This window comes from Nilaparvata lugens, chromosome 3 (assembly GCF_014356525.2).
Source record: "Nilaparvata lugens isolate BPH chromosome 3, ASM1435652v1, whole genome shotgun sequence".
In the NCBI taxonomy this organism is placed as follows: Eukaryota; Metazoa; Arthropoda; class Insecta; order Hemiptera; family Delphacidae; genus Nilaparvata; species Nilaparvata lugens.
The window spans coordinates 76,666,112-76,684,538 of NC_052506.1; the positions used below are offsets into that span (position 1 = coordinate 76,666,112).

Sequence of the window (18,427 nt, forward strand, 5' to 3'; positions counted from 1 at the left end):
ACAGTGATTATAATATCAGTCAATTTTACAGATTTACATTTGAAAATATTATCAATCTTAAAATTATCTAATTAAAAAAAATTTAAAATTGAAATTGCTCAAAAAACCTTAGTATTTTCACAAACCTGTAAGTTAAAGATAGCATGTTTCCATTTGGATCGTATTTGAATCCCCAAGGCTCTTGAGCTTCGACCGCTGCTAGTTGACCATCGGCATCCCATGTCAAATTTTTAATATTAGTGTAGGTGTTGACTCCAACGTTCCTCGTATAAGTTCTAGTTTGGCTGATTCGGCTAATGAGGAAACGAATAAAATTCAATTTTTAATAACAAGTTATTGGTGCAGTGTACTTATTTGAGGACTAGAGCAGTTAGAATAAATTTTTCAGAACTTGATTGATCCACAGATTGTTTATAAAATTATGGTACAAGAATGACACAGTTCAAACTCTTTTAAAACAATATTGTTGGGAATAATAATTATCGAAAATTTATAGGTTGAGTCGATTGATTACAAAATTGAATTGTTTATTTGATTAGTCCAGTTACTATATTTCAAGTTTGTGATCTTCTTGTAGGATTCACACAATGCTCATGATAGTTCATAAATTTTAACTTTTCTTTCAAAATTCAAGACGTGAGATAGTTTCCTCCACGATCCTGGTTTGAAGATCCACTTTGTACACTACTCTGGGCATCCTTATTTTCATTCAGCTGATAAGTAAAATTCGAGCGATTGTGAAATCAATGAACATAGATGTAATCTGTCTCAAAAAAGAGGCTTTCCCTTCAAGAATGTCAAGGGTTCTTAGATACATGAGTACTTACTTCCTAGTATCGTAAGTAAATTCCATGCGATGAACCTCCATGCGGTGTATAGTTACGGCAACTTGCGTTATCTGAAAATGCTCATTCGTCGTTCTACTAAATACAGCTGTTCCATCTGATAGAGAAGTGATATTGGGTTGAGGCCATGATACCTGTAAACAAAAAAAAATTCATTCATATTGTGATGGCTTGGCATGCTCGGGAGGTCATTAATGCTGTGATGCAGAATAATTATTGACAAACCACCAAAGAACTATATCTTACGATATTGCATTATAATTGAAATAAATAAATGAATTACATCACATTTTTACAAATTGTCGAAGTTAAACCACTGTATTTTATGACATTTAATCGATGCCTATCGGAAATCATTCAACTGGATTCAATTGATCAATTATCAAGACAAATAAGATAAATTCTTCCGAGTTTCGAAGACTCAAGTTTCAAATATAAGTTATGTATGGCGATGCTTAGTGCCTAGATGATGAAAAAAAAATTGATTCAACTGGATTCAAATGATCAATTATCAAGACAAATAAAATAATAAATTCTTTCGAGTTTCGAAGACTCAAGTTTCAAATATAAGTTGTTATGTATGGCGATGCTTAGTGTCTTAATGATGAAAAAAATAGATTCAAAGAATTGATTGATGATTGATCAAGCTGATGAAATTTGAACATTGACTCACCGCGAACGGTCCAATCTGAACTTTCGCTCCAGTTTTAGGACTGTACTGAATGGAATGCTCAGGAAGGCTCTGGCCACCAATACGCCCTGAAAATAAAACAAATCAGTATAGATATAACAGTACTGTTCAACTATTAGAGATTTCAAATGATCAACCAGAATTGAGTAGTGAAGAGATGATTTTTATGAGTCATAAAAAGTTTTGAGTTTTGATTAGGAAAAACCAATGTGCGTTTTTCATATACAATATTATTATTTTTAGAGCATTTACCGTATTTAGTTTGTGATCAAGAATATTTCCAAAATATTTTATTGAACCCCCATCTTATCGTATAGATATGACAGGATTGTTTAACTATTAGAGATTTAGAATGAACAACAAGAGTTGAGTAGTGAAGAGATGATTTTTATGAGTCATAAAAGTTTCGAGTTTTGATTAGGAATAAACCAATGTGCGTTCTTCATATTATACAATATTATTATTTTTAGAGCATTTATTTAGTTTGTGATCAAGAATATTTTCAAAAATTTTTATTGAACCCCCATCTTAAAGAAAGAGAAAACATTCTTTGTCTTAGGTTAGTAGGCAAGAATATTATACCAGCTTCTATTTTTTTCATTGTATATTGTGATCTAACCTGATTTCAAATCAGATTCTGATACATGGAATATAATTTCCAATCACAAAAAAAGGATTAAAAATGATCATTCAAATATTCTTGAAAATCATATCAACATTGCAGTCTGTAAAAGAGTTACAAAGGGATCATTCAGTTTCCTATTACCCAGTTCTGAATCACCCAAGAATAAAAAAATCTACTTCCTACATAGCCAATTTCTACCACCTTCCAATTTGAGAGTTTTCTTTAAGAGCTATCAACGAAAAACTTTTTGATTTATTTTTTAACTGAAATGATTTATGAAGTTGATGTGAATCATGTGGAATAAATATTGAAAAGATCTGTCAGAAAATAATAAGATGATGGACAAAATATAGAACTAAGAGTCTTTCGAATTCAGGACGATAATAAAATTATTTAGGCTATATTGCTTAGTGTAAACATTGCTAGGGATTGATATTGATTGCAAACAATACCTTGAATAGAAGTAATACGGAAGTTGTCATCATACTGATATGTAAGCTTAGCATTGCTAAGACCGGTTTTTGGTCCATAGTCCAGTCTCTCTTCAGTTAGTAATCCACCAGAATACTGGTAGTCCCAACGGTATTCGAAATCCTTCTCCGAATGAAGAACTTGGCTGGGAAGTCCTGTTTGTGCCAATTGTTTGATCTGCGTTATTCCATCTCCATGCACAATCTGAAAGAAGTTAGTGAAACCCAAATCTATGAGTAATGGAGGAAATAGGAGTAAATCTATTCAGTTCTATTAGATTAAGTTTTGCTTCAGATGTACATTGAAACTTCCTTATTCAAATATTTTCACTTTTTATTCTTTATTTAAATATACATGATATAATACAATATAATAAGTAAACAGTAATGAATGCCCTTCCAGAAAAGCAAACTGCTTGAGCTCTAGAAGGGAATTATTAGCGACTTGTATTGTGTATGGTTTTAGAAACATGAATTTTCCTTTTTGTAAGAGAGTACCTAAATGTGGGACAACAGGAACAATACATATTTTTTTGTATGAACACTTATTGTAACTATGCACCTATGACCTCTGTTGAAATAAGATTTCGATTGAACACCAATTGACAAACTGATACAAAACTTGATGAAAATCTTATTCGGCCCATATGAAGTATCAAAGAAACAGTTTCGGGGTGATCCTGTCGATTCTCTTGAAATCATTGAGTGGATTACATGTTTTTGTAGATGAATAAACGAATAAATACCATTCCATGAAATTATCAATATCAATTCAAATATTCAATAATATTGATGTCACCGAATGAATTAAATGTGAGAAAAGTGGATTTTTTTCTAGGGGTGATGCTCATATGAGCTCGAGCGTTAAATAAGATAGAAAAGAAAGACCATGTATGTGAATTTCTTGGAACAAGAGACTCAGACTGGCAGTGAAAAAATATACTGAATCTATTTTTGAAATAACACATATTAATAATGAATTATGCTCTTAGTAGTTACTAAACAATTGTAATATTTTTTCGACAACAATTACTGTTCTTGAAGAATATGTAATTAAGAATTTTGACTATTTGAAGATACTATAAGTTGAGCTTTGCAACTACCTCAGCTAGTTTGCCAGAAGAATGGTATCGGTAGAGGACCCGGGCGCCGTCGCCGGGGTAGACAGTCTGCAGCAGTGCGCCCGAGTGGGTGTAGTGCTGCAGATAGGCGCGGGTGCTGCCAGGCGCCGTGTACGTGTAGCGACAGAAGCCGAGTGACGGCTGCGAGCTGAACGAGTGTCGGGTGCCGGACGGCAGAGTCACGTGCTGAAGGCCTCCCATCTCGTCGTACACCAGCGCGAATTTGCGCCCACTTGGCAGTGATATCTTCGATAACTGTAATAACAAAGTTGAAAAATAAAAATCTATTATAGATCAAAAAATCAAATCAAATAAAATAAAAATTTTAAATCTAATCAATTTTTTTATTTACAACTCATAACAATTGACTTGAAGTCATAAAATGTTTAGCTACTTTATCTCATGTCCAAGCAGATAATTACTTTAGGAGTTATACTTGAGAATAGAGATATATTATGTCCCACAGAATTTGACTGAAGGTAGAAGATATTTGACGAATGGTGTTTATTTATAGTTGGAAAATGAGTGAGCTCAAAGAGAAATACAATATAAAAAGTTCAGCTGATTCATGATTCTTGAAGAGATGAAAATTCCTAATTATTTATTTCTGATTACCTTAGGAGTGATTCTTCAAAATAGTGATATATTATGTCCCATTGAATTTGACTGAAGGTAGAAGATATTTGACGAATGGTGTTTATTTATAGTTGGAAAATGAGTGAGCTCAAAGAGAAATAACAATATAAAAAGTTTAGCTGATTCATGATTCTTGAAGAGATGAAAATTCCTAATTATTTATTTCTGATTACCTTAGGAGTGATTCTTGAAAATAGTGATATATATTATGTCTCATTGAATTTGACTGAAGGTAGAAGATATTTGACGAATGGTGTTTATTTATAGTTGGAAAATGAGTGAGCTCAAAGAGAAATAACAATATAAAAAGTTTAGCTGATTCATGATTCTTGAAGAGATGAAAATTCCTAATTATTTATTTCATATTACCTTAGGAGTGATTCTTGAAAATAGTGATATACAGGGTGATTCATAATTATGGTAAAATATTTTAATACGTGATAGTAGAGGTGAAAATAAGAAAAAAAGTTCATATAAACATATATCCATAAACGCTTCATTAGCGAGCTATACAGGGTGAAAGATTTCGCCCAGAATTCAGTTCCTCTGGTGAAATACACCGATGCTGAATTGTTTGGGTACTAGTTTTTGAAAAACTTATGCTGGATTCATATGGAAAAATATCTGAAAAATTGAATAAAACTAGTCTGGAATCTGTAGTGTGAGTAGTTTTTGAGGAAAAAGTTGAAATATGCAAAAAATCTAAGTAGAAAAAACACAGACTTCTACGTTTGATGCCCAATAACTTTTTTAATGACCAGTAAACAAATAATTTTTTGCAATAAAAATGTAGAGAATTAATTCTGAAAGAATTATGTAAGCTGTGTAAACTAAATTCAATAAGAGTTGAATAAATATTGAAAAGATCTGTCAGAAAATAATAAGATGATGGACAAAATATAGAACTAAGAGTCTTTCGAATTCAGGACGATAATAAAATTATTTAGGCTATATTGCTTAGTGTAAACATTGCTAGGGATTGATATTGATTGCAAACAATACCTTGAATAGAAGTAATACGGAAGTTGTCATCATACTGATATGTAAGCTTAGCATTGCTAAGACCGGTTTTTGGTCCATAGTCCAGTCTCTCTTCAGTTAGTAATCCACCAGAATACTGGTAGTCCCAACGGTATTCGAAATCCTTCTCCGAATGAAGAACTTGGCTGGGAAGTCCTGTTTGTGCCAATTGTTTGATCTGCGTTATTCCATCTCCATGCACAATCTGAAAGAAGTTAGTGAAACCCAAATCTATGAGTAATGGAGGAAATAGGAGTAAATCTATTCAGTTCTATTAGATTAAGTTTTGCTTCAGATGTACATTGAAACTTCCTTATTCAAATATTTTCACTTTTTATTCTTTATTTAAATATACATGATATAATACAATATAATAATTTTAATACAATATAATAACTATATATAAATACAATGAGTAAACAGTAATGAATGCCCTTCCAGAAAAGCAAACTGCTTGAGCTCTAGAAGGGAATTATTAGCGACTTGTATTGTGTATGGTTTTAGAAACATGAATTTTCCTTTTTGTAAGAGAGTACCTAAATGTGGGACAACAGGAACAATACATATTTTTTTGTATGAACACTTATTGTAACTATGCACCTATGACCTCTGTTGAAACAAGATTTCGATTGAACACCAATTGACAAACTGATACAAAACTTGATGAAAATCTTATTCGGCCCATATTAAGTATCAAAGAAACAGTTTCGGGGTGATCCTGTCGATTCTCTTGAAATCATTGAGTGGATTACATGTTTTTGTAGATGAATAAACGAATAAATATCATTCCATGAAATTATCAATTCAAATATTCAATAATATTGATGTCACCGAATGAATTAAATGTGAGGAAAGTGGATTTTTTTCTAGGGGTGATGCTCATATGAGCTCGAGCGTCAAATAAGATAGGAAAGAAGGCCCATGTATGAAGTATGTGAATTTCTTGGAACAAGAGACTCAGACTGGCAGTGAAAAAATATACTGAATCTATTTTTGAAATAACACATATTAATAATGAATTATGCTCTTAGTAGTTACTAAACAATTGTAATATTTTTTCGACAACAATTACTGTTCTTGAAGAATATGTAATGAAGAATTTTGACTATTTGAAGATACTATAAGTTGAGCTTTGCAACTACCTCAGCTAGTTTGCCAGAAGAATGGTATCGGTAGAGGACCCGGGCGCCGTCGCCGGGGTAGACAGTCTGCAGCAGTGCGCCCGAGTGGGTGTAGTGCTGCAGATAGGCGCGGGTGCTGCCAGGCGCCGTGTACGTGTAGCGACAGAAGCCGAGTGACGGCTGCGAGCTGAACGAGTGTCGGGTGCCGGACGGCAGAGTCACGTGCTGAAGGCCTCCCATCTCGTCGTACACCAGCGCGAATTTGCGCCCACTTGGCAGTGATATCTTCGATAACTGTAATAACAAAGTTGAAAAATAAAAATCTATTATAGATCAAAAAATCAAATCAAATAAAATAAAAATTTTAAATCTAATCAATTTTTTTATTTACAACTCATAACAATTGACTTGAAGTCATAAAATGTTTAGCTACTTTATCTCATGTCCAAGCAGATAATTACTTTAGGAGTTATACTTGAGAATAGAGATATATTATGTCCCACAGAATTTGACTGAAGGTAGTTGACGGTTCAAGATATTTGTCGGAAGGTGTTTATTTATAGTTGGAAAATGAGTGAGCTCAAAGAGAAATAACAATATAAAAAGTTTAGCTGATTCATGGCTCTTGAAGAGATGAAAATTCCTAATTATGTATTACTAATTACTTTAGGAGTGATTCTTGAAAATAGTGATATATTATGTCCCATTGAATTTGACTGAAGGTAGTTGACGGTTGAAGATATTTGACGAAAGGTGTTTAGGCCTATTTATAGTTGGAAAATATGTGAGCTCAAAGAATAAATAGAACAATATAAAAAGTTTAGCTGATTCATGACTCTTGAAGAGATGGAAATTCCTATTATTTACTAGCAGGTAACCCGTGCTCCGCAAGGGTTCAATAAAACTTGACTAACTGAAAACTTGACCTAATGAAATCTTGAAGAATTGAAAGTAGGCCTGTAACCATCGTTGGCAAATAAAGAATCTATATGTAAAATTTCTATTCAAGTTAATCAGTCCGGTAGCTCAGACGTGATGATGCGTAATTCGTGGGTTTCCAATCCCGTACGTTTATTGGCAAGTTCATTCCTTTATTATAATATAGATTTCTAGGAAGTTTTTAGTTTTAGCCAAGGATAGTATAAAGGTTATATACTAGTTACCTATATACTATCTTTCTTTGGTATTTAGCCTCAACTTGGGAAATAGCAAGTGAGATGAAATAACGATTAATTATTCGCATGGCTAAGGAGTTTTTTGTAATCTCAAAATGTACATCAAAATGAAATAAAAACCAAGTTACAAAAAAGAGGCCCCGTGCAGGTTTCGGCCAAATTTTAGATGCTTATGACAGAATTTCATACCGTAGTTTATACAGAGAAATTGCAACAATACATTTTTTAAATGGACTTTTGAAATCTTAGTTGGTGGCTGTGAAGTCATTTAGCTACTTGGCTATTACTCATACGTTTCATCATCTCTACCGTCTACTTTTACCGTTAAAAGAATTGGATGAACAACGTAAGTGAATACAAGTAATTTTTTACATGGGAAGAAAGATTTAATTGTAACAACATCTAGTGAATATTTTATTTATACAAGTTTACATAGGATATTTGATTTATTTGTACACATCTTAATGGAAATAAAAATTATTATTAATTATTATTAAAAGTTGACATAAATTGTAGAAATATTTTACTTTGAATTCTGTTGAATTTTTATTTTAGATTTTACTGATTTGGAAATAAAATCATTGCTGATACTAACCATATTCCATGTATTGTAGGTGTATTGTGTAGTTCCGTCCTGTATGGTTTTTATTTCGGCCAACAAACCATGCCTGTCGTAGCTGTATGTTTCTGACTGAGTTCCCCACGTCCATCCTTCAACCCGATTCATTCTGAAAATAGTAATTACAAACTCATAAATACAAATTACCTTGAAGTAATTAATTGACTTGTTACAGGATTCATTATTTACTTAAAACTGAAAATATTTATCAATAATAATTGAATAGACTTAAAACGTTGTCAAATATCCACTTTAATAAAATAAAAATTAATATTTTACAGGAGCATGCTTTTGTGTGCTGTAACTTACTTTAACAACTGTAACTTACAGCTGATGATGTGTGAGCACACACAAAAGCATGCTCCTGTAAAATATTAATTTTTATTTTATTAGAGTGGATTTTTGACAACGTTTTAAGTCTATTCAATTATGGAAAAGTTCCACAACATCAACATTCACGCTACAAACTTAATTATCAATAATAAATTTTGGAAAACAATGTCCTTGGTAATAAATTGCAATCTTCTAATTCCTAATAATAATCTTTGAGAAGAAGTACCTATAGTGAGGTCCACGTTATAATGGCAGTGGAGAAAGATACGAGAACAACGTTGCCGATCCTACTCTGTCTTGTATAGACGGTAGCCGATACAGGTTTATTGATGTAATATCTGTTCATTCTCGTTTAAAAAATAAATTATATTTTATTAACAAGAAATTATATTTTTCAATAATTTCATAATGAATTTTCATAATTAAGATGAAATATTTTGTTAATTGATTATTATTTCTACATTGTTAAAAGACGATCTGGCAACAGAGCAAAGCGAGAAAGAGATAGCGCTATCTGCTTTGTTGAATGATGGACAAGGATAGCAATACTATTGCTAATCAAACACTGCCATTATAACGAGGATCTCACCATATATAAACTCAGAACATTTAATAGAAGTCTAATAAAATTAGTTGATTCAAGTAATATCAATTTGTAATCGTAGAGAATTGTACAAGAATGAATTGAAGTGAATGTTTGTAATTATCAAGGATTTAGAGTAACATTTTTGAAGACATAAAACAATATTTTATTCGAGTTTTTTTCGTATGTCAAACTACATAAATGAAGGATAAGCAAACCCATGGAAACATGGCTTTCGAGCATTTACCTGTCATAGCTGATGTTGACAGGATGTGCAGAGTTGCCAGGCCTCCAGGACAGAGGCAGACCTGCTGGATCGAAAGTGACGCTCAGCAATGGCTCTTTATCTTTATCGTAGACTGTTTCTTTTCCAGCGGCTTGATCGTATTCAACTCCCAAAACACGCGTGTTATTTACCTGCAATAGATAATTCAACATAAAGGTAACAATGATGCAAATGCTAGAGAATGAATACATAGAATATTGTTGATGAATATGAATATTTTCATAGCATAAATGAAGGCATAGCAATGATTAAAAAGTGTTGTTGAATAGTCAATGATTGAAAAATTTCAAAAGTGTCAATGATTAAAAAATTTGAATTTTCGTTTAATAATGATTAAAAAGTGTTGTTAAATAGTAGTAAAGCCGAAAAGGCATTTAAAAATGCCATGACGATATTCATAAAATCTTCAATTCTTCCCATATATTGAAGTTCAATAACAGCCCAACTTACATGGTACATTATACTAGAAAGCTCACTGAACATGTGATTAGTTTAGAAAAAAAACAGTGGATAAAATTCAAATAATAAACTATAAGGAGAAATTAACAATATTCATCTACCAAGCAATAATATGAAAACAGAAAGTTTTACTAGCTCTATATATACTGTTTACGATATGAGTAAATGTTCAAGTTTCAAAAGACTGCTCCAATCAACACAGTGTCCTATCGACCTGTGAGGTAAGTTCTAAGTGTACCTACAGAACCACTCAGTTACAAAGTGTACGAACCACTCAGGTCAATATTAGCTTCCAGTGTAATACAAACACACTGGAAAGCATGGGAGAGAACAGAAAGTCTCGATGGAGATTCAGCAAGAATCCAAATGATTTTATCATCGCCTACCGATAAGTGGAATCGATCAAAACCGAAAGCTAAACCGCGACCTACGGTACTCGTTCTGTTCACACCTTCAGGCTTCTAAGCAATGAGCATATACTGTATATAATATTGAGGTTTAGCCTGATTAGAAACAGCCTAGATTTTAGAATGTATTGTATAAATATATTTAGAATGTTAGGTTAAATGCATCTTGACACTATAGGCTCTATAGTGGAATGCTGCATGATAGTTTAAGGAAAATAATATCTATTTAACGAGTTTTTTCATATTGTAAATGTTTCATCTTGTCAAATAGATACCTCTGACATGGGTTACATGACAGAGGAATAAATAAATAAGAAAATAAATAATCTTCATCTATGAGCTAAGTTTTATAACAATAAATTAATACTGTCTCTAAACTCACAAACAATTTAGAACATTTACTGGACATCAGGCATCAAACAACAATATAAATGTAGCGGCATTGGTCACCAAAAATATGATTTGATTACATTTTCTTCCTGGTGACTCTTGATAGAGTATAGGAAATCGTCAAGAAGGACTACCTATTTGTCCAAGAAATAGAAGAATACAAATTTATTTATTTAAATATTGGTTGAAGCAAACAATAGAATAGTCGGAAAAGGAAAAAACAGCCTGTTGCCCAAAACTTCTTCAATTTCCAACTTTTGTCTCAAATTGTCCAAATATTATGTAGGTTATGTCCACTTCGATTTCTACAACAAATCATTAATCTGTAATTACAAATCAGAATAAAACAAACAATTTCAAATTTAGAAAATAGTTACACTACATAATACAATGTAATGATTATAAAAACACTTCACTTGAATGGGCTACTTTTACAAATTAATAAAACAATATTGAAACTTGAAGTACCCTTTATTATTTAAAATATTAATGTAATGATTATATGGCCTTCTAAGGTTGCGATGCCTACCCAAAGTTGCCGATGCAAAGTCTGCTGACTGGTGCCAGCGTCGCCGACCAAAGTGTAAGTCCAGGCCATGATGTTGGCGATGTCGCCGCGCTTGGTGAGCTGGCGACTCCAGACGGGGAACATCTCAGCCTCGACTGGCAGCGACAACTCCAGCAGTGGGTGTTTGGCCTCAGCTGTCACCAGCGTCATGCCTCCCCATCGGTGCACCATCCACAGCGAGCCATTCGAGAATCGCATCGCTTCACTCACGCCAGACAGACCTGAAATTGAAACATCAATAATGAGTTGACACCGAAGTTATATAACATTATCTTTGTATAATAAGACTGAGGGGTGTATTTATATACGATTCTCAAGAGCTATCTGAACCAAGTAAGGTTTGTTTGTTAAGCAAGCATATACTAGAATCGTTCAGATTAGTTCCTGTTATTGGTAGTTAAGCTACCAAAACTATGATCCTAAATTTGTTTGTATTGCGGATGATTCCCACATGAGCTGTTTGCTTGTGCGTGGGTGAATTATGAGATGATCAAACGTCGCCTATTAGATGAAATTCGAGCCAGCGACCAGGTAGCTCTAGCTGACTGAAGGGTGCAACGCCTTAGTCAACTCGGCTATCTAGCCGGCAATTTATAATTATAACAATTATTTAGATTATACATACAATCCTCAAAAAGATTTATAACATCTACTCTAACATCTCAGTTTAGCTAGAACCAACCGGGATCAACAGTATAGTATTGGGGTATTAGGTGGAATTAGATTTGATATTGCTTAGTGCAACCCAGTATTGAAGAATTTGAGTTCAGCATAGGCAAGTTTCAACAGTATTTAAAGTACACATATTATGGTGAACTAAGCAAATAATTGGCATTACATAGAGGAAAATTTTGTTTTAATGAGTAAAAATTTACGTTAGATCTGATAGCATAGTAAATTATGCAATATACCAGTACAAATATTACGCATTGATATACATGTTAGAAATGAATTTAAATTATTTTTTATGAAATAATAATAATTAGAATATTAATAATAAAATAAAATAATAGACTAATTCATTCAGGCAGAATTAGTCTAATGGTGAATGTTATTACCTTTTCTGTATTTTGGGAATTTGTGTATATTTGAGTAGTGGACTATTCGATAGAATAGTGGATGCATACACCCATGACTCGTTCGACATTGTGAAGGCAATCAGAAACCAGACGAGTATTTTTCTCAATAATTCTGAATTACTCTCTATTTGCTAGAAGCTATCCTAAATATTAATTTCGTCAATCACTAGTAATGAAGTAGGTGTTTGATGGCTACTCACTGTCTCTAACAGTCATTCTCTTGTCAGTCTGTCCCTCCATTTTGATGTTGACAGTGTGCATGTTGGAGTCTGAAGACACCGATGATTGGATGGCTGATGAGATTTGCACTTCGAGTTCGTCGTCGGTCGTCAGCTTCGAAGCCAGATTCAGTGTCTCTCCACTGGGCAGAACAACGTGTCGCACTCGACCCATCGTATCGTACTGGTAGATGTAGGTTGAGCCACCCTGCAAACACAGTAAGTTACATTAGTTGATGATCATTTTAAATCGTGCGAAAGTTTAGATGTTTTTTCTCTAAAAAGTTTATAATGTAAACTTACACTACTTCAATAACATCAATAACAATTTGGGATAGGAATATTAGAAGGTCTCCCTGTTTTTCCTCCTCCATTGACATAATGATGAGTAATTTTGTACAAATGAATAAATAAATGTATATACATAAAGTAATCCATTTCAAAGCCAATCGATTCCGAGATAGGAAATTCTGAATAACAACAGTCATAAATACTAAATTTGGTATTTACTCGTAAATATGTTACAATAAGTAAATACTTGTGGCTTTTTGATGGTGGGCAGTCCCTAGCGGGAAGGCCCCACCTCACCTTAATTTATATAATTTAAGCCTTCAATGAGCTTTACGACTGCTATACTTCAGCTAGGACCGACAATTTTACGTGTCCATCCAATAACACGGTAGTGACCCGGATAGAAACTTTCGTTCTATGAATATGTAATTTACCGTGGAAAAGGAGATTCAAGTTTCATTTTTTAAAATACGAAGATTATATGTTCATTGGGGAGGAGAATTCCATTTATTCTGGAAAGCATGAAGTTCACATATTCTGGAACGTATAAATTTGTGTGGTATTTATAGGTTGTCTTAAAATTGTATCAAAGTTTTAATCCAGTAGTATCAGTTTTCCAATAATTAAACAGTACGAATAGCTTCAATTTGATATGTTTAAAAAGCAAAAGTGGGAATGGATTTGATATTTTCTTATAAATGATAGCTTCATCTTTTTCTTTCACCTAAACTTAGAAAATATAATATGCGTCCCTTTATGACATCTTTCAAATTGAATTCTATTGAAATAAAGTTTGAGAGATCGAAATCTTTAACTACTCACCCCTGGCATGGAATCCGAGCGGCTAGTCAGCAATCCAGTATTCGAGTCATAATCCAGCACAACTTCAGATCTTCCTTTCTCAGAGAACTTCGTCAAAAATCCGACACCAGATATGTTCAGATCACACTTATGGTCCTGGGTGTTTTCAATCGCACTGACCAGATTGCTGTAGTCTCTGAGGAAAAGTATCTTATTTCCTGAACTATCAGTGACAGTGAGCAGCTTTCCGAAACTGGTGTTTTTGCTGTAGAGGAAAGTGTAGCGAGTTTTGCCGGTGGTTATGTCTTTGGTGGCGATATGCTGTCCGTATCTGTTGAACACATACTCCTCGCCAGTTGCCGTGTATGGTATCGTGAACTCTCCATTCTCGTCGTGCGAGGCTAGATAGTGTTCGAGTGAGAGGATGTGCAAATTGCCCTGATCGGCCACGTTGACAACTCCATCCGGTGACACCGCCAGCGCTGAAATAGTCGTGAACCTGGCGGTGGTCGACAGCAGTGTCTCCCTCGAGTTCGTACTGGCATCCGTCCAGCAAGGGCATGGAACGTTCGTTGTGATATTCGTCATGCAGTCACATTCCCTGGAACACACACACGGGTAAAAATATAAATGAAGTTTCAATTTAAGGTATAAAATACAAATATTGAAGTTTATAAAAAATGACCAAAGAAGCGGGAGAGCAGATTGTCAAATGAAAGATTCTAGAAGTGGAGAAGGATTGAATTTGTAACAAGAGGTTATAGTGTTGTACTATAGTGCTATAGTGTTCTGTAACTACGATATATTGCAGTTAGATTTAGTTATTACGATTAATTATTCTATTTCGACTATAAGTTTTATTTATGATTATTTGTTTGCAGAAGATGTAACGTTGTTGTATGATTTGAATTTTTGTACCCTGTTTCATGGATAATAAAAACCAATTTAATTTTGATTTGGTTATATTTGCTATGGAATTTGATTGTATTAGGAAATAGATAAGTGATATGATATAATAGGAATGAAAATTAGAGTAAGAAGAAAATTTCTGCAGTTACAAATTAATTAGAATATTCCATACTTGAATGATACTGGAAAATATTTTTTGAAAAGTTTTTCTACTTAAGCATATCAGCTCAATATCCATTAATAAATTATTATTGTATCATTCTATCGAATTGAATAGACGTATAAAACAGCCACCCAAAATGTTAATAATCATTAATTTTAAAAGTGTTCATAGTTCAAATCAATGTATGGGGTTCAACGTTTTAAAAAGTAGTGACAAATCAGTATACTTCGAGTTCTTTTCATGAAAAAAGAGAACACAATTAAAACTAACCAACTATTTTCTCAAAAAAGATAATAATAGAGACGCCAACATTATCTAAACACTTTCTCTAGAAGGAAGAGATATAATGCATTTGAATTACCTTTTATCACTGAGTTGTCCTCTTCCAGCAAAATCGGACATCCTGCCAGATGAATCTACAACTCGTATAGCGTTCACTTTCCTAGAGTCGCTGTCTGCTATGAAAAGCTGACCACTTGGACTAAACGCCAACGCCAGAACTTGTCCCAGAGATGTGCTTGTAGCCAATCCTCCATCTTCATTCGGTTGCTGAAGAAAAAAAATAATTGAAGTTTGAAAAATATGAAGAGAAAATAATAATAGTTGACAATTGGGTATGAATTATACACATTTCTGCAGAACGTATACTATTCTACAAGAAAAAAGTGAGATATGAAGCAAATATGAATCATGAAGCAAATTAAGATAAACTATTTTTCCCCAAGATTGCAGATATGTATACAAAATTGAACATAAATTAGGGTGATAGTCATTTTAAAATCTTGGAAAATCGTTTTCAAGATTAGATTGGAAATAAACATTTTTTGAGCCCAGTACCTGGGAAAATTATTGAGTTTTCAATTGTCAATGCATGAATACCAGACCAATGCATGAATGATGAACACCATACAAAGATGAGATTCAATATTCATGATAGTTTTAATTACATCATAAACATATCTGTACACAAAATAAAAAAGGGATTAGTCAATTATAGTAAGGTAAATATAAAAATCAACTTTGCAACTTGATGAAGTTGTAGCTGAATTGAAACTCAATCATTAAAAGTTAAGCTTTCCTACCCAATATCTTATTTACAAATTAGATATGTCCGACTGACTATCCAATTTCCAAGATTTATCTCAAATCCTATGGGTTTCCTTGTTTTCAGTTCAGTTGGCAGAGCATTAAATATTTCTGTAACGCCAAACTGAGGTGATAAAAACAAATCTGTGTGGGACATGAATATATTTGTTTTTAATTAGCAGTTTAATCCTTAACTGCACTACTAACCAACAGCAAAGAGTAGCTATCATAAGATTAGTGAATGATAGACTAGTTCATAATTTCAATTTTTAAAGTAAAGCTAATCGCAATGCTTACCTCAGGAGGCTGTTGTGGCTCCGGTTCAGATGTGGCTTCCGACTGGTCGCCCTTGTGCGCATGACAGTGGAGAGGCGTGCCAGCGATGACCTTCACCTTCAAATCAGCTGTGATCTTCAGCACCAGTCTGTCATCGATGAAGTGCAGTGTGCCATCCAGGGGACTCAACGCTAAACCAGTAGGCCACTGCAACTGAGCCTGCAATTGCAATTCATTGATTACATAAAATATTAAAAATAGCAATCAATAAATTGAATGGCATTAAAAGATCAACTATAATATTATTTTAGAATAATGAATACTGAGAGGACATGATACTTTGTATTGGCTCAATATGGTGATAATACGGTCACATTATCTCCAAATACATATCTATAGCCAGCCAGGTTAGCCGAGATGACTTAAGGTATTGCCTCCTTCAGTTTGCTAGCGCTACCGGGTTGTGGGTTTGAATCACGTCAGTAGACATGGAAATTTGATCATCTCATAAAATCACACACGCACTTCCCATTACTAACGCACAAGCTAAAAGCTCATGTGGGCATCATCCGCAATAAAATTAAAAACAAACATTTATATCAATATCTCAAATGATGTTCCTGACTTTGAGGCAAGATAAGATAAGATAATATATTATATTTATTGACAATTGTTACAAGGCTGTTGCCTATGATAACATTCACAAAAAATTGACAATATAAAATTGAAATTTAATCAAACTTAAGAAATAGATAATTATTTATTGAGATGAATAATTCATACCATATACTTTAAGAGAAGTGACCGAAAAATTAATTCAAAATTGAATAATTTATTGACGCTTTTATTTATTGTTCTCATGATTGGATAGAATAGTCTGTAAATAGAAAAATTTCTTACGATCCTGTACTTGTGAATACTTATCAAATAAGACAAATAAAATAAGAAACAATAGAAACAGTATGTTTACACAATGAACTTCGAACAAGAGAAACTACCCGTAAAATATGTTAAATAATAACATTTTTCGGTGTATTTTAAAATTGAATGCGTTTACCTGTTGTGCCGGTATTGCTCCTTTGCATGGAATAGGCTGCCAGACATTGTGATGTCTGTGGTGACCGATCAGTGTATGAATTATTCCATCCGGATCCACAGATCTGATATTGGTTCCATCAGCAATGTACATAGTCTTGTCTGCAGCGATTGCTAGGCCTGGATGAGGAAACAAGGCAAATTAATTACTGTTCATAGGATACCAGATATAAGGTACTTTTGAAATTAAGAAAGACTCGATATTATGACAACCACATATTTATTTATTCACATACGAGAAAATAGTTTCGGATAGTATACCATAGTTTCGAGGAACTCCTAGACTTCACTGAAGATTGATGAGGGGAGGAACAAGAAAAACTAGTACCTTGTTAATTGAATAAATATTGACAAATAAAATGGTGACAAATTCAAGTCGTTCAAGCGAATATGTATATATACCATAATAAATAATATTCTCTACAATATAGAACGTATTTTCCTTGAATATAAAAGTTGGAAAATACAAAAATTGTAAAATCAGATTGTCGACTTGATCTAACCAATTATTAAATAATATCGATTATGATTAAAGTATAACTGATAATATTATAAAAGAACGTTTTGATTTGTGACTCGATCATTAAGAGAATCTAGAGTCTACACTGTAGACTCTACGACTTGCTTCGCTCGCCAAAGTTTCATATAGTGTGACATGTAGGCTCGCTCCGCTCGTTAAAGATTCAGTGAACTTGGGCGTATGTTTGTGAGTGGTCCATAGCAATAAATTCTATTTAAATTTGAAAGAATATATTAAATTAATATAAATGAATCACTTTCTCTATACATCTGAGTGCCTTCTTTTGAATCTTAAACACCCTGTCCATATTTTGTTGAGATGAATTACCCCATACTAAAATAGCATACCTAATATGAGATAGTATAAGTCCATGGTAAGCAGTTAACAGTAGTTTTTTATCATTCAGCCTAGCAAGCTGCCGCAGGACAAATACCCCAGATGATATCTTATTACATATCCTCTCAATGTAAGGATGCCATGTTAATTTCCTGTCCAATAAAATTCCCAAGAATGCTACTTTCTCTTCTTGGTCTAATTCATTTTCCTCTACAAACACATTTATTTCTCTATCCTCTACTGAATTATATTTACTTTTGAATTGTAGGAATTGACATTTCTTACTATTTATTGTTAATTGCCT

The 18,427-nt window shown here is 33.3% G+C and overlaps 1 protein-coding gene across 1 annotated transcript in view; it reads right to left on the reverse strand.

Moving 5' to 3' along the window:
- Window positions 1–18,427, reverse strand: part of LOC111053303 (teneurin-a) — a 419,100-nt gene that overhangs the window by 13,692 nt on the left and 386,981 nt on the right. The window contains exons 27-39 of the mRNA XM_039422899.1: window positions 17,230–17,387; window positions 16,194–16,391; window positions 15,172–15,359; window positions 13,760–14,339; window positions 12,629–12,854; window positions 11,311–11,570; window positions 9,487–9,656; window positions 8,300–8,432; window positions 6,551–6,823; window positions 5,391–5,613; window positions 1,519–1,604; window positions 828–979; window positions 126–293 (exon numbers count right to left, since the gene is read on the reverse strand). Coding sequence (XP_039278833.1) covers window positions 126–293; window positions 828–979; window positions 1,519–1,604; window positions 5,391–5,613; window positions 6,551–6,823; window positions 8,300–8,432; window positions 9,487–9,656; window positions 11,311–11,570; window positions 12,629–12,854; window positions 13,760–14,339; window positions 15,172–15,359; window positions 16,194–16,391; window positions 17,230–17,387 — 2,815 coding nt within the window. The remainder of the gene's footprint in view (window positions 1–125; window positions 294–827; window positions 980–1,518; window positions 1,605–5,390; window positions 5,614–6,550; window positions 6,824–8,299; window positions 8,433–9,486; window positions 9,657–11,310; window positions 11,571–12,628; window positions 12,855–13,759; window positions 14,340–15,171; window positions 15,360–16,193; window positions 16,392–17,229; window positions 17,388–18,427) is intronic.